The 23,038-nt window shown below is 39.8% G+C and overlaps 1 protein-coding gene across 1 annotated transcript in view; it reads left to right on the forward strand.

The window, feature by feature from the left end:
* Positions 1 to 23,038, forward strand: part of oca2 (oculocutaneous albinism II) — a 62,406-nt gene that overhangs the window by 24,804 nt on the left and 14,564 nt on the right. The window contains exons 15-22 of the mRNA XM_061030237.1: positions 6,499 to 6,631; positions 9,346 to 9,493; positions 10,440 to 10,497; positions 10,659 to 10,767; positions 15,715 to 15,842; positions 18,400 to 18,459; positions 19,233 to 19,337; positions 22,781 to 22,874. Coding sequence (XP_060886220.1) covers positions 6,499 to 6,631; positions 9,346 to 9,493; positions 10,440 to 10,497; positions 10,659 to 10,767; positions 15,715 to 15,842; positions 18,400 to 18,459; positions 19,233 to 19,337; positions 22,781 to 22,874 — 835 coding nt within the window. The remainder of the gene's footprint in view (positions 1 to 6,498; positions 6,632 to 9,345; positions 9,494 to 10,439; positions 10,498 to 10,658; positions 10,768 to 15,714; positions 15,843 to 18,399; positions 18,460 to 19,232; positions 19,338 to 22,780; positions 22,875 to 23,038) is intronic.

Below are 23,038 nucleotides of genomic sequence, written 5' to 3' on the forward strand. Positions count from 1 at the left end.
CTTTGATGAAACAGCAAAAATACTGGCCAGATTGTTCCACCTGTGTCTAAATTATAGCAGGTCAAACTCACTTTAATCTATAATGTCGCTTGTTTCAAACATTTAATATTATAACAGGGGATTCATTGTTTTTATGTTGTTAAATTCAGAATAATTGCACAGCTGAAACAATAATGCTTCAGTTAGGCAAAATCATAGTTAATGTCAGGTAACTGTAATTCTGTTTTGGTTACACCGTAAGTCGAGGTGGCTGCCACCTAAAGTTTGAGTCATCAGTCAAAAGGACAATGCTTTTTTTCCTAGGACAAATCTCTGGTCTGGGTGATTGTACGTAGAGCAAAGTTAATGTGTGTTTTAATGAATAAAGCAGATAAATGGAAAAAAAGATCCTCATTATGCATCTTACAGGTAACATACAACGCTCATGTTGGCTGGTATACGAGTGTGATGTGGTGCTGAGCTGAGAAACAATAAATGATTAGAAAAAGCTCTATATCAAGCAGCCCCATGTGATTCGACTGATTGTTTTTTATTCTTGTTTAGCGCCTTGATCAGATAAGTGGCAGTCTTTTTATATTTGCATATCATTTGAAGACTGAACCATAAACCTTGGCTTTGGGTCTGCCTTCAGTTTGGTTCATACTTTAATATTAGATGTCATACAGTTCATGCATTCTTATAAGAATCCCAGCTGCTCTATAAGTCCCTCTTGTATGGAGTAGTGCCTCCACCCCTTCCCCTTCCTGAAACATGTCACACACCTCAGGAGCAGCAGCAGCAGCAGCAGCTTGTGTTGGTGTGGCTCTCGTCACATACAGTATATAAGTGGCATGCCTGGGCACATTGGAGTCCCTCTCTTTGGGATTACAGTGTGATTAAACTTGTGAAGGAGACAGTGTCACTCCTGATGCAATCCTGTGTGAAAGCATGTAACTGACAGTCAGCCCTTCTCCACATGGACCCCTCTCTGAGTGTTGGATGGCTGAGGACAATCTAGGTATTTGTGCCGTCATAATCAGGGTGATGTAATCTTGTTTTTCTGTGTATTGTAGAAATTAATTTGGTTCCTCATTGAATATCAAATAAGCCCTTTGTGTTTTACATTTATTTGTGATGAAACAATAATACAAATATGTTTTTGTTATTAGTTTGAATTTGGAGTAATGCTGTCAGTAATAAATGTTTTCTGATCAATCATATTAGATGCTTGGATGAATCAGGATTGATCACGTTTTCAAAATACTTGTATTTTCTTTTAAATTATAAAATATACTGGAAATCTGTTGCGTTGAAATGCAAAAAGTAGCTCGCTTTCAGTTGCAACCATGCGCCCAATAGTTGATTTTTGGTGGCCAATCAAGGTTCAATTATCTCCTCTCTGGACCCACCCTGCCAAAATCACCGGAGCCCATCAAGCTCAAATCACACACCACTATGCATATGAAGGCATCTATTAGGCAACACGATGAATGCAAACACGCACACACTACATTTAATATTTGCACAATATTAGCCAGATGTTGCCATACTTGAGCACATAGGCGTGTGTTTAGTCTACCATTACTACGTCTCCACATAGTGTGAATAACTCGACAAGGAGATGTGTCCTGAGGAGACAGACGTGTCATAACTTTGGTTTGTTATGATCAGATAGGGAAATGTCTGCTGCGGCTGTGGCTCAGCTGGTAGAGTCGGTCATCTCTCAACCAAAAGGTCAGGGTTCGATCCCCAACTCCTTCAGCCACATGTACGATGTATCCTTGGGCAAGACACTTCACCCCAAGTTGCTCCCGCTGCTTTGTCAGCGACATGTTAATACTGATGGACACTTAGCATAGCATCAGTGTGTGAATGTGTAGTTGTGACCTGCGGTGTAAAAACACTTTGAGTAGTTAGAAGACTAGAAAAGTGCTATACAAGCTCAAGTCCATTTGTCATTTACCTTTTTGCTCTGTAATATGAGCGCAGGTCTCTCTGTCTCTGCTGCGTCTGCATCACCTTTTTGTTAAGGTGAACGACACTCAGTGTACATTTGCATTTGAAGCAGGAGTCAAACTATTAATTTTCATTCAAAAATAATGAACCAGTAAAGGTCTCTGTTATCACATTCGCATTAACAGCTCCAATCTCTAGAATAATGTCAAGATTTAAAGTTTATTATGAAAGTATCAGAATTCTCTAATTAACTTATCATTTTTTACTTAATAGGCATTTGAACTGTATTTCTAACTTTGAGTTTATCCTTCCTTAACAGTCTGACTTAAATCTTGACATTTTGTCCCTATCTTTTTTTAATTCTCCTCAAGTGATCTTCTTGTCATGTCGCTTATTCTCTCGTTTCAAACTTATTTCTGACTTAATTTTTAGAATGCAATAAATGAACAAAAAAATACATTCCTCCTCCTTCCTCTGGCTCGTCCTTATTCTATTTCTTGAAAAGTTGTAGGTTTTAATCTCCATTAAATACAGATATGCAGCTCCAAATGATAACTGCCTTACACTTATAATTTAATCATTTTATAATGAAAATGATTTAACTTTAACATTCAGCAGCAGATCTTCCTTTACTGTTTTCAACGTGTCTGCAGATTGTGAAGAAAGTAAACAGCGGTTAGAACATTTCCCTCGGTTAATCAGAGAAGCCTGTCGCCGTCTGAAAAGGGCAATGACTTAGGCTCTTCTCATAACCTTCACTCGTCTTATGCTCGGAGGGGCAAAAAGCTGCACCACTAGAAGACATGACATTTTCCCAGCTGCTTGATGTGGCATCTGTTGGTGGCGTGTGACATTTCAGCCCATTGCGGGTGCAGCAGTATGCGGTCTCCTCCAGTGTACAGTAGCATCCTGTTTCACTGGGCTCCCAAAGGCCTGCTGTCCAGTATGTCTTGGCTCGGTTTCCCAGGTGACAGAAGAGCGGGGGACACGGCGGCAGCGCGTTCATCCAGTCATGTCTGGCCTCTGATAAGGACAGCTTGTGTGGGCATGCATGGTTTGCTTGGCTGCGAGTTTTTGTTTGTTTGCATGCTTGCTTGTTTGTGTTGAGGGGATTTTTTTGAGGGGGAATCCAGAAATAGAAAGAACAGCTTGGCTGTGAAGTGTGCATTTCTGCCCTCAAAAGAGTGTCCTTGTGTTTGAGTTGTCACAGAGTGAAGTAGCATGGCGCATACAAAATCTCAATCTCATTTTGGTATGATGTCATTGAGGGACACTGGTGACTCTCCATGCCAAGTGGATCTTCTCCAACCGGTCGGTAGAGTGGTCGACTTTGGCCCCTGAAACATGAACACAACAGGGTCAATAATGGCTGCAAACAGAGATACATAACATCAGCAAACACATGGAAAAACTGACGTCAATTAGCCGTTTGCAGTCATTTGTTTTGCTTCTTACCACTAGTGATCGGGAAAATGTGTCTTGAATTGGGACAAAGATTAAAGTAATCTTCTTTTTTTTTAGTTTCAAGTGAGATTTTTATAACATCCCAAATCAATCGATGTTGACTGCTGATATCTCACAAAACAGTGCTCTGTGGTTTTAGAAATGGTGTCATCATAGAGTTTGTCCAGCAGAGTGTGCTCCCTAGTTCATAATATTCTCCTCACTGTCTGCAGAACATGTTGCAGAGCATCCACCTTTTTTTAAATGAATGAAAAAAACGAGTGCACAAACGATGTAGAAAATGGTCTGGCAGCTGAGGTGGAGCTTACTTAAGCTTAATAGTTGACTACATTCCTTCATGTGGTTAAACAGCCATAACGTTGACAGTGTGACCTAAAACAGTAAGAAAGTAGTCAGCGTGTTTAAATTTGTGGATATCCAATGAACAGCAGCTTTGTGTCTTAAAGGTACAACATAAGTCTTATTCAGGTTTGCATAGGAGTTAGGCATGAGGCTGAAATAAAAATGAAGACAGAAATAGTACGAAATTGTACGTGAGACAGCCCCAGATTACAGCCCAAGTAATCTGTTGTGTTTTTGCTCTCATATCAGGATCAAAAACTCCATCTAGGAGAGGCTCAAGTATTCATTTTTATCAGGCTTGCTTGAGCATGAGCAGTTCTCTTCAACCCACCAGGCTGCCCAGAGGGTCACAGCAGACTGCGAGAGCAGGTCTCTATGGAGGCATGAATAAAGCAGAGCGGTGTGCTGTATGAGTGAGGCAATGAGACGACATAGTGATAGAATTATGGATTGTGTGACATGAAAGGGACCTTTGCATTTAATCTACTGCAGACTTGATGAGATGTTTACGATCTTTTGCACACTCAGACTTGATTGAATACTCTATATCTGATATTTCAGAGCTTAAAGGCCGTGTCTGAGAATATTTTTCCTCTTTGTCCTGCTGCAGGGTTTAATGTATCAAACCCTCCTCCCTCTTCATTCAGACTTTTGTTGCAACTTGAAAAATAGCAAATCCTGTAGAGGTCACTGTTCAACAGTTTCATTACTATTCTGCTCTATTCTACTATGTGGAAGTATAAGGAATAGAGACAGTATGAATCAATCTTCTTCTTTTAGAGGCTCTTGTTTTTTAAAAGCCACTCAGGTTGCTGAGAGGCTGATGTACTCATTTTGTGTGTTTTATTGTATTGTGGTAGAAAGAGGCAGGGGCAAAAGAATGTCTGTTATTCTAATACGACTATGCATTTCACCTCAAACTTGTTATAATAATTAGAGAGGGACACATTTCCAAAGGTGTATCTGATAAAATTGTGTTCTCTGGGAGAGATTAGCTCTCCATTATGAGGACAGCCTCAGCCGGGGGCTTTGGTCTTTTTACTCATGCAGCAAGTAAGATGTGCTCCATTTCTGTCTACAGCTTGGAGGGGCATGTAAAACCTTGAGGATGCTATTATCATCACCCTTTTATGTGCTATGATCACATTCTTAGTGTCTTTTTGTACTTTCCTATGACTGCCCTGTGATATTAACTTTTACGTATTGTAACGTCTATTCACATAATGCCACTGTGTTCATTTTAACATCTGGGCTTCGTATAGCAATAGTGGTTACACCCACATCAGGGTTCTTCCCTTCCAACAGCTGCATTTCTATTGAAAGTGTTTCCCCTCATGCAATAGGAGTTTGTGTATTCTCAGTCAGGGACCAGGGACAGTTCAGATCTGAGTTCAAGTAAAATGTAATGTTAGTCTTAGCTCACAGAACGTTTTGACTCAAACAGCTGTAATACAGATGCAGAGTCATAATAGCATTTTTCGATGTGAAAATATATTTAAAAAAGTGTTCCTTTTAACTGATGTTATTTTTAAGGTGGCTTAGATTTGCTGCAACCCTTCCAACAGCTGTTCTCCTAAAACCCTGGCTTTTCTAAGAAGGGTCCATGTTGACAACTAACTACCGTAGATAACTTACTCACTGTCGCCAAGTACAGTATAATCCAGTGTATAAAATACACATTAAGGACCTATTTATTTATCTGAAAAATGGGCTGCTTACAATATACTGATGTAACCAATACCAGTATGAAATGCAGAGACATGCGCTGTCACAACCATAAATAGAGCTGCCATTATCACCCACTGTATGCCACTTGACGCGATTGAAAATTCACCTCGATATAGTGTGTATTATAAGCATCCGCATGCTGGTATACAAGCTTAGCTTATCAGCTTTTCTCCCTCATTGGGTCATAATCATGCCTTTAAAGGAAACGGTGGTGTGTAGTAAATATACCCTATGGACTCCTCAGTTAAAGATAACAAGTGACCAGCTGTGGGTCCGTACTTTATAACTATAAACGTTACTGTAGGCTGAGTGCTCAACTATTGTACTGGTAGCTAGCAGGATTGGGAACTCCGCATGTCACATGGTGAAAATTGATGCTACTACAAAGAGCTACACAGCTGCACAGGCACCGCACGTTGTTTTTTGCCCCTGGGAGACGACCAAAAACAGAATGTGTCTTATATACCGGTGAGACTTTTTTCTGGTTGTAATGGCAATAAAAAAAATCCCTCTACAAAACTTTTAAACTCTTCCTTAAAGTTCCAGGTTCATTTTATGACCTCCAATAAGTCTCTGCTTAGGAGAGAGTATTTTGATGAGTACACAGAACTCATTGGTTGGGGCTTGCAGCAATGAACATTCCTATTGGTTGATCAGTCGTAGCATTTTGTATCTCATATTGTTCATGAATATCTGTTGCTGTATATTAAAAATAGTTCAATTTCAGTTTTCACAGGCAGATTCCAAAAAAAGTACTGAAGCACATAAATCACTTCTGGTACATTTTTAAAGTTGAAACCTGGGACAAAAGATATTTTCACTTTGGACCTTTGGTGGTTCAGTTAACATTTTGTCAGTCGGTGCTTTCTAATTGGACCACACGACTCTATGTTGTTTCTATACATATCAAACTTTTTTTGTTTCCAAAACTGATTTCTTTGTACAAGAACTTATGTATATCTAATAAAACGCTGCCTCTTAATCTAAAAACACTTGTTGTCTTACACATTATTATTCTTTGTCTTTCAGGGAATTGATTTTGCCAGTTTCACAGGCTACATGTTTCTCGGAATCTGCCTCGTCCTTCTCACCTCATTTCCTTTCCTGCGGATGCTCTACTGGAACAAAAAACTCTACAACAAAGAGTCCATTGAAATAGTTGGTGAGTGAAGATTTTTTTTTTCTATCTCACAGCTATTCTATATAACAGTGATGAAGGGTGACGTTGTGCAGGGAGTAATTAAGTTGTCATGGGAATGAAACCTAAATTGCAGGTTTGCTCTGGATGCAGCACAATCTAAAATCATGTATGGTTGCTTTTGATTAATATTATGGAGTCTATAAACCCATAAAAACAGCGGTGCACATATTCCCCACTCACCAGTGCTACTCACCTTCTCAGGCAATGCAGTGACCTCAGTGAAACCTCATTAAGTCTGCAGTATGACCTCTGTCTCCAACATATGATGTATATTGCCCTCTGAATTTAAGCCCCCACCCCTGTCTCAGGTGATTTTCAATATATTGCATCCAAACAATACTCATCAGATGACCCTGTGGTCTCAGATGAAACAATTTTTTGATTATGGCAATATAGTTAATAGAGGGGAGGACTTTCCAAGTAGTAATGATGTAAATGATGAGACATTTATGCTATATTGACATAATTATTTCGAAGGCTTTTGAAAGGATTTAAATGCAAGTAAAAACTTTGAAAATGAGGTTAGTGAAAAAGGTTATGGTAAGTCTAACAGGGCTAGCAAGTCAGAGTGCGCTGAGTGTTTCAAGAGAATTTACAAAGTCGATTTTTGCCTATCCTTGACTGAATATGTTTTGTTCTGATGGCCATTTGAACACAACTGTGCCGATGACTGACATTTCTTGCAGCCAATGAAAATCTCGAAACATGAATATGCTTCTATCTATAATTTGGGATGATTTCTTCATGTCCACACTGAGGAGATTGATTCAAAGTACAAGTTTTCAGAGCTGCATTAAAAGTATTAAGAAGGTGTTATTCATACCAAGATAGGCTATGAGCTATACATTCTTAGGAGAAAACAAGCACGTCTTTGTAAAATCATACATTAAACACCCCCATATTGGTACTATAGTTTGACCTATGAACAATCTGTTAACAAGGAGGGGGTGGGATTTATGACCTGTACTGCAGCCAGTCAGCAGAGGGAGCTGTAGATATATTGGCTTCACTCCCAGGTGGCTGTTTTTTGGTCCATCTTACTATATTGTCCATGCTCTAAAAACGGTCTGTTGTAGATCCAAGAGCAGCATCTCAAGAGGCAGAAAATACATTTAAGAGTCTTCAATTAGAAAATAATGATGTAACAAATCTCTAGGCATCCAAATAAAGGTTCGGCTGAGGCGTGAAAGTTATAGACAAGATCAGAAACTGTTAGAGGAACTAAAATAAATCAAATACACGTTCTATACAAGTTCTTTATGACATGCACAAGTTTATATACTGGTTGAGGAAATGGAGAACAGGTGAGGCGGTTTGTTAGATGGTGATGATTCTACTGGATACGAAGAGGAGGGGGGGTCTGGGTGTGAAATTGCATGTAGATTTAGAACTTGTGTATAACAACAAAGTGGAATAATGATTTATTTGTCTGTATAACTGGTATTCTGGTATTAGGGCATAAATTCTTCACAACTTCTGAGTACATTTGTATTGTCATATTGTTGCAAAATCAGTGCACAAACAACAAAGACAAAGAAGGTAATGGTGAATGTTTCCCGTCTAAATCTGTATAAATACCACCATCAAACATCTTTGATGACTTATGAAGACTGGATGAGTTTATATAACTTTTTGTGGGTCAGTAGACACGCAGGTTACCCAAATATATGTTCAAAAACATAGTTAAAGTGGATTTTTCATAATATGTCCCCTTTAACACTGCCTAGATATTTTCTCGTGGTAGTGCAATATTTTTTAGTAACATTAAAACCCCCTGGGTGTGATTAGTTTTGGTGGTAGCTGTGTCCTCCATCCTAAAATCTCTTCCCTGCTAAAGACTTTTGCATATGAGACAGCAGGTCTGTAGATAATGGGCAAACTAACAAAACAGGAATGTTTGTGTGGAATTGTTTGCATTTCTGCCAGAAACGCAGTCACCTCTTATCAGTGTTTACCCGCAATCCAACAGTGCCCCCCCCCTCCCTCCCTCCCTTGGAGAACCTCAGCTGAAGATCATTAAAACAGATTCCCAGACGTCAACAACGCTCCCATTCAGGGCGCGAGGAAGAGTGACTGTTTAGAACTGTATTGTCATACTGAGACTCTGGCAGATTGAGGGAAGCTGCTGCCGATCACTGCTGCAGCCGTTCAATGCAGGCCTGATAGCCCATCAGTAAATCCCACCCTGCGGAGCTCCCGCTTCTTCCGCCAACCTGGCCGACCTCACCGTGCATGCAGTTAAATCAGCTCCTAAGCCCCCGCCACGACTGGTAATTGTGCAGATTCGCTTACAGAAATGTTTTTTATCCCTGTGCCAGTTAGATCCTATTAAGGTCACCTAGCAACCTTCCTGCAAGAGGATGACACCTACTGATATCTACACAGGCGTCCAGCTCCCTCAGGCTGTGTCTCTGCTTCGACATTGGCTGTTTCCTGAGCTGGTCAATGCGCCCATCGCCTGGCTGCATTAGCCCCTCTATAGGGGCTCTCAGCATATTGACTGAAGTGAAAACATCTTTATATCCCCTTTGTGAACCTCAGCCGTAGGTGCCGTTATCAACAAAATCCCCTGTGCTTCAGACTGTTTGTGAGCTTTACCACTGAGCCGTCCATGTGTTTGACATGCACTAAACAGGTGGTTTTCTCTCCTACTCTATTTGTCCTGTTTCCTTCAGAACTCAAGCATGAGATCCTGGTTTGGAGGCAGACGGCTCAGCGCATTAACCCCGCCAGCAGAGAGGAGACAGCTGTGAAATGTCTCCTGATGCAAAAAGTCCTCAACCTGGAAAATCTGCTCCGCAAGATGATGAAAACCTTCCAAAGGTCAAACAAAGCTCTGAAAACATACGGCTGTCATTGTTAAGAACAGTTTGATCACCTCTTACAGAAACACATGCTCATTAGTCCAGAAAATGATGACATTGTTGGAGCTTTATGAACGACCAAAATAATTTTGTGTTCTTTGTAATGACGTTTCCCTGCCCATATATGCAAGTCTAGTTTTTCAGAAACTTAAGCTAGATGTCAGACACTCTCAGATTAATCGGTGTACATTTTATTTTAAAAAGAATAAGGAAAGCAAATAGGCAAAAAGAGTGAGAGTTATTGCTTAAGTGCAGTCTTATAAAATTGTGTATTTAGTGCACTTCATGAAACAATTGCAATAATGAACAATCTAATTGCACATCACATTGTTCTCATGCAGGGCTTATAAAAACCCATGGCTGAAATAAACTTTTCACATAGAATCTAATGTCCCAAAAGCTTCTTCTGCAGGTATGGCATGGGACGCTTTGAAGATTTACCTTAGGGGATTTATTATTCAACACTGCACATGGGAAAGAAACAAAGTAAAGCCGAGTTTACTGCAAGACTGAAGAAAAAAAGCACAGCTCAAATAGTATGCATATCAATCTGCACTAAGAACAAAACAAGGTATTTATGTTTCTTAGGGAAAGGAAACAATACCTCGAATCGACAAAGTTTGTGAAGCAGATATTTGAAATGGATCACAGAAAAGTCTTCTTTTGTCTGCTTCTCCAACATGCTTTCTAAATGAGAAGAGCAATTTCCCCACCCGCTATCATTCCAGTGGATATGACAGTTGTACCAAAAATGCACCTCAATGAACACTTATTGACACTGACTAGTTTAGTTGACATGACTACTGTTTACTGACTGGTCTATAGCTTAATGTTTAATACCAGCTGTTCAATAGGAAGAAAAACTACAATGAAAATGAGATTGCATTTTTTTTTGTGTCTGACAGACAAATTTCTCAAGAGGATAAGAACTGGGAACAAAACATTCAAGAACTGAAAAAGAAGGTGAGCTTTCATCCTTCACCTCAGACGGATTTGTCACTCATGCGACTCCGCTGCATTGATGTTATCACAATAATGAAGTTGGCCTAGTCTTTGAAAAACTCCACTTAAGAGAAATGTGGGTGGTTGTATGATAAAAGATTATATATTTTTCTCCTCCACAGCACAAAATAAGTGACAAGGTGCTCTTGGTGAAATGCTTGTCTGTCCTTGGAGTTGTGATCTTCATGTTCTTTGTCAACTCCTTCGTTCCCAGCATTCATCTTGATCTGGGTAAGTGCAGCACTACCTCATTATAACTTTACAGGCCCCGCTGTGTGGTTATAGGTTCTGTCGCGTAATTATGAAAATTGCCTTCCTCTGTGCTTGCATTGAAATGAGCCCAAATAATGGGCTGACTAGAGAAGGCAACCAACAAATTACATGGATACTGAGCTGCATTTAGACCGCACTACATATATTCAAAATCTTAAATTTAAACCTTTGTATCGAAAGTGTTCCAGGAATCTGGAGCATGCACTTTGATACATTAATACCATACACTTTTAAAAGTGGTTTTAAATCTCACGCGGCAGAGAAAGACCGTAATAAGACTCAAGAAACAGAGTGTACCTTTAATAAAACAAAAATGATTATCTCGTAGTTGTAAACGCTCCAGAAAAGATCATAAACCATTAGAAGAAGAAGACAAACTTTATTAATCCTGTGAGGGGAAATTCTATTTTACACTTTGTTGTTGAGTCTTGTTACACACACATGCTAATGGAGAGATGTTGGTATGAGGGGGCTGCCCACAAGGAGCCCTTCTGAGCTATGTGGGGGGTTTGGTGTCTTGCTCAAGGGCACATCGGCAATGTTCAGGAAGTGAACTGGCACCTCTTCAGCTACCAGACCAATTTCCATACAAAACCTGCACCGAGCTCTGCTCTCCAGTTCCCAACCCAAGCCCCTGCAGACTGAGCTACTTTTTTAAATTTATTAACCATTTCCCTCAGCCTTTTGCACAATGATCCTTCTTCATTTTTCAACCTGTAGGTTAGATTCTCCATCACAGGGATATGGTCTATGGTTGACAGCCATTGCTTGAGATTTTGTGCATCAGTCTTTAGAAAGTTTTTGAAATGTCTTGTTTTTAATTACCGTGCCACTCCTGCACACTGTCTAAATTGCACAAATACATTAGCAATGTTTTACTGAAATGTTGCTAACAGTTTTCTCTCTTACACTTGTTGCACATTTTAGTTTAAATGCCACTGAAGATCTGTACTTTCTAAAGCTTCAGTACTTTGGGAGACTTTAAATCATTAAAACAAAAGCAATCATGTTGTTTTTAAAACTTTTGGAAAGTATCAAAAATCCTCCTAACCTCATATTGTTCCTATATAAATTACAGTAAGCTCTGTTAGCTTGCATGTGTTCATCCTGTCAGTATATTTTGACTCACCATTAATGCTAACACTATCCCTATATCAAGATGGCCGTTTTCATACACCCCCTGTCATCTTCTCCCAATGCTGCCGAGGCCACTCAGCCACCAAACATGCTCGGTTAATTACAGCCGCTGCTTCGACTACCTCCGTGTGACATTTATTAAATGGGAATGACCCTGCAGCAGCATGTTTTCTGTCTCTGTGGAGGGACAGGCGCTTGTCCAAACACGGCTCTCATTAATGCATGCAGGTCACAGTCAGGGCTGACTACTGCAGCCAGCAGGGTCTATTCATTCACTCCTGTTTTATGAATTAATCCTCATTAAAAATGCATTAACTCTGCACAGTAAGATTTAATTCCAGCCTGATTATTGCCTGGTCATTTGATTCCTGTGATGTGTCTATACTTGTGCGGGTTACAGCAGAGGTTTGGGTGAAACTTTATTGATTCCTGTGCAGAAATCAGGAGAGTAGTGAGACAAGAAAAGGATGTTTCATGAAATATTTTAATGCAGGGAAGTATAGAAAATAAATCATCAGATATATTTAAACATTTAAATATTAGAAATGTAACTTCTAATTTCACAGATTGATTTTACAATCCACACATTCATTTTTAGAAGCTTTAAAATCTAGACAAGGCAAAAGTACACTTCTAACAGCAAAGTCTGTTGTCTGATCAGACGCTCATGAGAATACCAGAAACATGAGTCAGAGCCCATAACTCTTCATCTTTTGGCTTTGGACTTGATCCACTAAACATTTTACTTTGTTCTGTATCATATAGAAAACTGCTACAAGACATTTGTCGCTGCATACGTCTTCTCTCATCATGGTTGTCCTGTGTTTGATAAATGAGTCTTTCATAAACTGCTCACTCCTGCCTTACAGCTTCTTTTGTTCAGAGAGCTCTTCAGGTTTTTATCTGCAGTTTGAACAGAACGCAGGCTCAGAAAATATTACTGCACTGCAAGAAAATAAAAGTGACATCTTTATGTTATTTGTCACCTCCTTTACTTGAAAGATGCACAGAATGTGACTTAATTTAAGTTGTCTGTATGTTTTTGTAATCGAAGGTACAGTGTCATTTTAAAGGGAAGTTTGAATTTAGTTCAGTTGACTTCTAATGGAAATTACAATTTACCGACATATGTTCTCATTCCTTTGTCTTGAGATACACTTTGTCTCAGCCCTTTTGGTCTCATTCAAGATGTACACGAGTTACCCTTCAGCTTCAGGCTTTAGACTATCTGTCAAATAGACCCATTCACCTCAATATTGCTCTCACTTACGTTAAGTGAGTGTGTAGTCTAAAAGGGTTGAAAGAGTTCTTTTGCTGAATAAAATCTGAAATAACCAATCAAAAATGTATATTTGCACAAAAGAGACATCTTTCTGGGGAGGTCTCTACTTTATTGTCCCATAGACAGATCAGGTGTGTCTAGTTAAGTACAGTCCATATTTCTTTCCATCCATCCATTGTCCTCTGCTTTCCGAGGTCGGGTCGCAGTGGCAGCAGGTGAAGTAAGTCAACCCAGACTTCCCTCAGCCTAGCTACGTTTTCCAGCTCCTCCTGGGGGATTCCGAGGCATTTCCAGGCTAGACAGGATATATTAATCCCTCCAGTGAACTCTGGGTCTACCCCGGGGTCTCCTCCCAGTTGGAAGTGCCCAGAAAACCTCTAAAGGGAGGCGTCCAGGAGGCGTCCTAATCAGATGCCCAAACGTCCTCAGCTGGCTCCTTTCCATGTGAAGGAGTAGCGGCTCTACTCCGAGCTCCTCCTAATGTCTGAGCTCCTCACCCTATCTCCCTCCAGAGGAAGCTCATCAGGCACCTTGTATCAGCAATCTTATTCTTTCTGTCACTACCCACAGCTCATGACCATAGGTGAGGGTTTGGACGAAGATTGACCGGTAAATTGAGAGCTTTGCCTTCAGGCTCAGCTCCCTCTTCACCACGCCCACAATTTAATTTTCGATGTACTTTATTAATTGCTCAAGGGCACCTCGGCAGTGCCCGGGAAGTGTCCTGGCACCTCTCCAGCTACCAGACCATGATCCATATTATGGTCTGCACTGGCACTTGAACTGACGACCCTCCGGTTCCCAACCCAAGCCCCTACGGACTGAGCTACTGCCACCCCCCATACTGCTGATGCTGAGCCAATCCGTCTTGTCAATAGCCGTTTTCACATCTGCACTCCGGATGATTCTCTATTCTCTCCAAATCTGTCGAAGGAAAGCGAAATTCATATTTCTTTCGGCATTTCAAAAGTGAGCTAAAACTTGGATGATAATTGGATAAAAACATGATGATTATTATTGTCACTAAAGCACACTATGCAGTAAAATGAACTCTATCTCTGAACTGTGTGGTTTTAAATAAGATAAGAGTTGACAATGAAAATCCATTTCAATTCATCAGTATTTTTATTTTTCTCTCCCATTGCTTAGTTGTTTAGAGATGTCCAGCTAACTTTGGCTGCATGTAAAGAAAGAAGCGGTGTCACCTTATGAGGTTGTCAACATGTTTGATGCTATTGATTCCATGTGCTCTAAAACGTAACAATGTCCGTTATTTTTATGATCGATAGTTTCACACAAAGTACCAAAGCTTTAGATAAAAAAAAACAAGGTCTTCAGTCATATTTAACCCAAAGCTGCCGCGAGCAAAAGAGAGAGAGCAGCGGTGGTTGTTTTTTTGCCTCCTACACTGCCGCTTTTTGTCACTCAAAGGGAAAATAAGAGAAATAAATGATTTTCTGTTTCGCTGCAGTTACAATCTATAGAACCTGTAAACACATCTGCAGCTTAGCGAAAATCCTGCAGTGAGGTGCTGTTTTTTCATTTAGTACAGCTGAGCTTCACTCTGTCTGCCATGTGTGTGTCTGCTCTGCCGTCTGTCAGAGCTGCTGCTCTCAAACAGCCTTGACACAGCAGACTATCATTCACAGGCTGTTTGGCACAGGTTGGTTTTGAAAAACAAGAGATACTCAAGTTTTGGGTGCCTAAGACTTCTATGGTGTTGCTGTGGCTTACAAACAGTTATCGATATCATTACATTTTTTTTACTAGTATTGCTTCAAAGTTAAAATTCTGGTATCGTGACAGCCCATTAGCACCTGTTTAAAAATGCATTTGTAGCCCAGCTCTGAACATTTCAACATGTTAACAGCTGCTTAAAAGTCTCGCTGCTTGTCTTGATCTTCTAACCGATCTCTGTGTCACTCACCTCTTTGTGTCCTGTTGCTCTCTCTCTCTCTCTCTGCATAATCTCCATCAGTCGGCCGAGGTAATAACTACTGCTCACCTGTTTAATCAAATTCTCCCAAGTGGATGAACACTCTTCCCACCTTCAAGATCTCTCTAATTATAAATAGGACCAGGTCTGTGCAAACTTCTGTCCCCCAGACTAGAATGTGTTGAGGTGAGATTTTTGTGATAATTCATGTTTCACAAAGTCGGACCAAATACTTCTTTCTTGGCAAGTAGCACTTCATAATGTGATCTGTTTATCAGTGTTTTCACTGTTCAGCAGATTGCAGCATCAGTACCATTTGATAAAGGTTGCCTTTTTTTGATTGGTGTGATTAAAGAGATTTAAGTGAACAGAGCAGATGGAAATCTTTTTATTTCCTCTTGTGCCCCGTGTAATATTTCTCCCTTTGTTATAAATCTGAGCTCAGTGTCTGCTGGATACGACCATTAAACATTTTTTATATATGTGGAAGTGTTTTTGTATCTGTGAAGAGAAATGTCACAGTGTCTTTCTTGTTCTCTCTTTTTCTCAGGTTGGATTGCCATCCTGGGTGCCCTGTGGCTCCTGGTTCTGGCTGACATTCAGGACTTCGAGATCATCTTGCACCGGGTGGAGTGGCCGACGTTACTCTTCTTTGCCGGCCTCTTCGTCTTGATGGAGGTATTTGAGCCTCTATTTCCCCCCCATGTTACTCGAAAGATTTTGGGCTCCACTAAAAAATAAGTCAATCCAATAACTGATGCTGATCTCTTGTTAGTTTCCACTCATCACAGGAGGTCATTATTAGAAACCAAAAGTGAGCCAGGACTTGGATGAATGTGGGTTTAGCTGGACTAACATGATCAGTGCTAAGATCTGTAGGGACAACATTTACTAGTATTCATCTAAAGCATTTCTTTACCCATAAGCCCCCCAATTAAAAGATGGAATAATGAACATATTTCCAGTGTGATGACAGATCTGTTGTTTCCCTAATCTCCATCAAGTTTGGCAGAAAAAAAGTGAGAAAGGAACCAGGAGCAGACTGGCCAAATCATTTACATCTAAAAGGAGAAACAAAAGGTTTACATGAAGAGAGGGGTCAATGGGAAGCAGACTAATCCCTGAAATACAAATTAGAAACACTATAATGCCAATAAACTGTAAGTGTTTGACACAAGGATCAAAGATCAACACAGTCACATAGGAGGGAAAACACAAAAAGAGCAACAACAGATATTAGGTTGAGTCTGATGAAATAATTGACCTATATGTATCAGGTTAGTTTATATTCATTTAGCTTTTTTTTCTCCAGTGTTTGTTCACAAACGACTGTAATACACTGAATAAATTATTCCTCGTACTTCTCCTCCCTCACCGGCTACCATTTCTCTTGACCTTTATGTGTCTCATCTTTTGTCAACATTCATCGGCGATATGTTTCATGAAGTCGCCTAAACAACTCAAATTAGTATTTTGAAAGGTATCACTCAGTAATCCATAATCTGTACGCTCAGGTGGACATGGCTTGTTGTTGATGATGTTGCATATCCAAAATAAGACAGTTCAGAATAACACCGACAACAACCAGCTTCAGGGAAATATTAAAGGGCCGTGGTCGGATTTGAACCCGAGGCCAATACGATGAGGATCATAGCCTCTGTACGTGGGGTGTGCAACATAACAGTTAGGCTATGCAGCGCCTGTTGATGTCATTCTTACCATGTAAAAATGGTCATCAAATAAACTTGGGCATATCAGATGTTATTGCACTTTATTTCCTCATGGCCTTATTTAAAAATGACCTTTGTGGCTACTAAAATATTTGAGCTCCAAACAACTCTAGGGTTGCATGCACAGTTGTTAGGATCATGAAAATTAGTCTGGAATGTTGAATTTACTTGCTCAATAAAAGACACTCAAAGTAAATATACTTGGGCAGCTAAACATTTTGTCGGACCGTCCAGGTACAGTCTATGATTGGGGAACATTGTCTTTGTTCATAATTCTCATGCAAGGCGAGCAAGTTTATTCATAGAGTACCATTCATACATAAAGCGATTCAAAGTGCTTTACAGAGAAAAGCAGAACTGTTCCCATAGCATGTCCGTATTACTGCACTCTGGTTTTTCATTGGGATCAGCACCATGAAAGGTAATGTAAAGGCAAGGTTCAGTGCTGATCTTGAAATGATACAGTGATGCCATTGAAGTCATTTTTTTCCTCCTTTTAGCTTAATAAGCTATGGAGAATGATTTCCAGACTCATTTTTCAAACAAATGAACGTTTCTCCCTCCTCTTATTTTCCCCATCATTAGTGTTGTCTTTAGGACTACACCAATTATTTGATCCAGAGGCTTTTAGAGGTTGCTCTAAGTGATACCTCATTACATCCTGTTACACTTGCTTTACAATACACAGTGGAGACAGTCATTGAGCTAACTTTAAGCAGTAGACTGCAAAAACACTTGCCAGCAGGATCCCAAAGTAGGAAGCAGTATTTCCATTCACTGTAAGTCTGACATAGTTTAAAGCTCATGTGAGGAACTTTAAACTTTGTGATGATTTTCTGTGTCCCTGTGGACAAAGTGTGACATGCTTAAATGTGTTTTTTGTTTCATAAAAGATCAAACCGGCTTTCTTTACCAATCAATAGTTTCACTGATCAAGAATATGTGCAATGTCTATCATGTCACTGACACCAACCCTGTAGCAGCAGTTTCTGGCATTTATTATAACAAAATAGAAACAGAGGATCCTACTCCTGATGATCTTATTGGCTTAAATAGGTCATTCAGAGGCATTCATATTAATTTAAGTATGTTTCATAACCAGCAGCCTGAGGGAATCCTCACAGGAGCTGTAAGTCAGCCTCTAGTTATTGTTATGTTACACCCTTTGTTTTCTACAACAAAGCAAACTTGTTACTCTAAAATCAAAATCTTCTGAAGTTATAACTCAGTTTGAACCTAACAAAAGTATTTCATTCAGCCTTTGGAGAATATTTAACGTAATAGTCGTCGAAAGTATTCCCCGTAAGGAACAACCAACCACATGAATATGAACGTTGTTTTTTTTTCTTCCTTAGGATCAATAAAGATAACAAGAATTAATTTGTCTCTGTCTGCTTAGAGGACACTTAATCGAAACCAAATTGCCTTTCTTTCTCCGTTCGGTCCCACCAGTAACTCGTTCTCAGATATTTTTTCCATATTAATCTTCTCCTCTTCTTTTTCAGGCTTTAGCCCAGCTGCAGCTCATCGACTATATCGGAGTACAGACGGCTCTGCTTATAAAAGTGAGTTTTCTCTTTTTGATTCTCTACCTGAACATTCGTCTCTCAGGGCTTCATGCAACTGGCTTAATTGATAATTGGGCACAGGTGATGCTGTATTGCGTCTCATGCATATTGATCCTTTTGTTTTGCGCCCCTCGGAATCCAATTACTTTGTTTACATCTGATACCTGTCAGCAGTTGAAGAAGGGGTCTGGGGTAATTTCCAGCCATATTTCAGCCTGTGGGCTTCATGCAGGCGAGGTGTGTCTCTGTAGAGAATTGCAGCAGTAATAGTTGCGTCAGTTTGTGTTTAGACTGGGAGCCTCTATAAGTCTAATAATCACACGTGACAGGTTGTGCGTATTCGGGGGTTCTGACCTGCTCTGCCTCTCCACACACACAATGGACAACATGTGGGGTAATGGCTCCTCGCCTGATAAAAGTAAGAGACAGGTGAAAGGAGGAGATATAGCCTCCTCTAACCAGGTCACGCATACAGAAAAGAGGCTTTCAAGAGGGTTCAGAGAACATCATGCCTGTCACATGTGGAGAATTGGCCTCACTTTGTATGTACAGCAGAGCAGCGAGATAACACCACCACCTGTCACACATTCAAACTTCACCCACTCAGCCTCTGCTCCCTGATGAGAGGTTCAGTGTCAAAGAAGGAGCGTAATTGGTGTGTTTGATGTAAATCAGTGATGGCCTGAGGAGGACGGGAGGGATGGGTAAATGTCTCTCAGTAGCAATGAAAAGTAAGAGTTATCTGTCACTCTTATTATCTCCCCTCTCAGGCGGTGCCAGAAGACCAGCGCTTGGCTATAGCCATTATCTTGGTGATGTGGGTCTCAGCTCTGGCCTCGTCTCTCATCGACAACATTCCCTTCACTGCCACCATGGTAAGAGGCTTCAGCGTGGTGCTTTAATTTCACACTCCAGTTTATCCTTGTATAATCACACACACACACACACACACACACACACACACACACACACACACACACACACACACACACACACACACACACACACACTTCAAGAAGTTATTTTCATACTTGAAGTAATGAAATTCTGTGACTTAGGATTAGTTTCAAAAACTCAAAATCTTACCAAGAATATTTGTCTTATTTCTAGTCAAAACAAATCTCATTACACTTAAAATAAGACACATCACCTAAAAAGTCACTTGTTTTTCCACAATTTTTACTTGTTTCAAGCAATTTTTCACTTGAAATAAGTAGAACAATTTGTCCATGGAGTAAGTGTTTTTTTTTATTACAAGCAAAAAAAACCTTATGATGTGGATTTCCTTGTTGTTGATATGTTTGATGATGAAGAAATTCGCTGTTGAGACTGACTTGCTTTCAAAAAGGATTATTTATTAACAAGAACAGCATCTCCAGGCTCGCCATGGTTCGACCTGGGAGAGACCCAGCCAAAAGTGATCTCCCCCGAACATACAATGAGAGTGCTATTTATACAAAATGTCACAGGACACATGAGGACATCTGTTTCCACTGTGGGGGATGTTGTCTTAGATTTAAGGATTTCCTGGGTAACTCAAGGAACAACACCTCAGATACAAATACTTTCCAGATGTGTGTTATAAAACTTAAAGTTACAGTATATTACCTCTGTACTAGATATTTAAGACACTTCACTTACTCCATGGAATTTCTTCTTATTTCAAGTGAAAATTTGCAACATTACCGCTTGGCTATCTGGCGCCCCCCTCATTCTACAGTTACAGTATTATTACTGTAGGTTTTACTATAAAAGACAAACTTTAAATACATTTTTTTTATCTTAAAAGTGGGCTGCATTCTATTCTGTACGACCTATACTATACTACCAATATACCTGCATGAAATACTGAGACATGACCACCATGAACATAAGTGCAACCGACACCATCACCCACTGCATGCCACCTGACACAATTGAAAATAATCCCCCAATCAGTGTGTGCTGACATTGCTGCCTCGACATTCATCATTTGACTTCCAGCCTACTTTTAAATAAAACACTGCATCTGAATTCTTGTGTCAATGGCTGACGAGGAATAAGATTCACATGAAAAAATATCAGCAATGTTTTTATTTTCCTGGAGATCCACTAGTACAGCGATACATATGATGTACACATCCTTTACTTGAAGTTAGATCGTGAGTATACTGATACCTAAAAATTATACCAAATCTAACTTTCCATTAAAAAAAAACTTTATCTTAAAATATCAAAGGATACAGAGAGATTCTCTCCAACATTCATGAATTATTCAGCTCACTGTCTGTGAGAAATATCAGCCACCTCACCACTTCTGCTGTCAGCTGTCTGTTTCTCTGGAAATTAATAGATCGTATTAAGAAATCAGTGTTTCAGGGTGTTGGCGGTGTGCTCAATTAAAATGACAGAGAGAAAAGGAAAAGACCTTATCCCACTGACAGAATGAGTTGTTGCTTGCTGGAATTATTCTGCCAGATATTTTAATATAGAGGTTTAAAAAGATGTCTTGTTCTCTGCTGTTTTCCATATTTCCACATGCATGCAAGTGTTGTTCTACCTGTAATAGACTTCCACCTGCATCAATTTTCAGTCCAGTGCACAGCTGATAAGAAAGCAAATCCTGATTGTCACACGACGCCGAAGCTGGGGAGAGATTTGTTTTCCACATTCAGACCTGGGAAATGAGTTTTTGAATGAATACATTTAGGCGCTCTTTTAAATGCAACTCTCAAAGTATTTTTTGTTTCTTCTGTCTTTTGTAAATACACCTGCTGACTTTATAGCTGGCAGCATTGGTTAGATCGGCAGGAGAAGAAACGGCTTCCCATGTCCTGTCCAAAGGTCAAACAGTCTACCATCACCTTTAACGCAATAACTGACACGTTCAATCTTTTATACTGAATTCATGAAAGTATCGATGGGGGGTTAAAGAGTTTCCTTTGGCAAATTCACTTGGATTGTGGCTGACTATGGCTAAAAGTTTTTTTTTTTCATTGAAGTAGAGGATTTGAGGAAAGTAAAATAAGGTGAGGCTGGTGGGGGAATAGGCAGGTGTTATAGTTTAACAAGAGATCTTGTTAACGTTTCACTGTCAGCTGAGTTTGTCTGAGGTTCTTTTAGATATGAAGGTTTTTAGCTGTCCTTGTGAATGCTTTTTGTTTGGTTCATCATAACAAGGATATATTACCTACTTTGTTTGTAGAATGATTACATAAAATTACCCAACCAGAATCAGCGTTATTGTCCAGGTATGCTGACTCACACGAGGAATTTGCACATTAGCTGGACTGTGTCTTTGTTTTTCCTGTGCCGTCCACTGTCTGCTTGAGCCAGCCTAAAAAAACTAATTACATCCATAGCAATAGCATGTTTTGCATGTTTTAGTCTTCTTTCCCCTTCAGACGACTTCATGAACTACTTCTTCAAAATGTACAACTGAAAGATCTGATTAGTTTTTTCACATGTTTGTTTGTTAAGGTTCAGCTACAGTCTTCCTTGAGCAGTTTGGCATCAGTTTTTTTCAAAAGTCAAGCCTTTATTTTTGCTGTAGTAAAGAAATTTTTCTGTAAGATAGCTTTACAATTTGAATTGACCAAACTTAACCATCTTTTGGTAGAAACATCTCTTGTAATGTTTTGCAAAAATAAGGGTGTGTCTACGTAAATGTTGTCCTTTAAATTTTACACACGTGTCAAAATGCAAACCATTTCATCCTTTAAGTTCAGTTTTTTGTTTTTTTATAGTTCATGTAAATACTCAGAGTGAGTTTGCTCCCTCAACCAGCAGAAGACATCGGGTGATAAAAGGAAATGTACAGTATATGCATGCTCAGTTGGCATGGTTTTGAGAAAGTGATATTCACATCAATAATTCAGTCATGCAACGTCTGGCTTCACCAGCAGGAATCAATGGACATGCACTCCACCCCGCTGCACATGAAGTCTTAAATGTTTCATTTGTGGACTCGTTTTCAGAGCAGACGCTGCAGTTTTTAGTCGATTGCTTCTAAAGAAGAAAATCCATAATTCAGAAAATTCAAAAACGATGGAGGCAACACTCTCGGCCCTTAGAGTGGGGTCCTATCTGGCTTATCAGCTGCCTCATGTAGCGTGTAAAACTCCTCACATTCATATACATATATATATCACTCATGGAGCCCCTATGTATGTTAGCATGTATACTGAGGTTTGCTTGTATTGGAAAGTATGAGAGGACTTACTGTTGGTGGTTTGTGTTAAACTAGTCATGATATTGGATTAAAGCTTTGCACTCAAAAGAGTGCCAGAAGATGTTAAAATCAGTGAATAATTATGATGAGCTACCTCTGTATTTACAGATTCCAGTTCTCATCAACCTCAGTCAGGATGCAGATGTGAACCTGCCAGTTAAACCTCTCATCTTCGCTTTGGCCATGGGAGCCTGTCTTGGAGGTACGTGTATTTTTTTATCCTCTGTATGTCATCAAGATAAAAACTGAAGTGTTAAAAATAGGGGACTGGACTGTGACCTCTGGGGAAAAAAACACCTCTCAGTGTTCCTTACAGCCAACAAAGACGTTATAGATGATCCCCGTGTGAAAGGTGTGGATCTTTAT

This window comes from Labrus mixtus, chromosome 3 (assembly GCF_963584025.1).
Source record: "Labrus mixtus chromosome 3, fLabMix1.1, whole genome shotgun sequence".
In the NCBI taxonomy this organism is placed as follows: domain Eukaryota; kingdom Metazoa; phylum Chordata; class Actinopteri; order Labriformes; family Labridae; genus Labrus; species Labrus mixtus.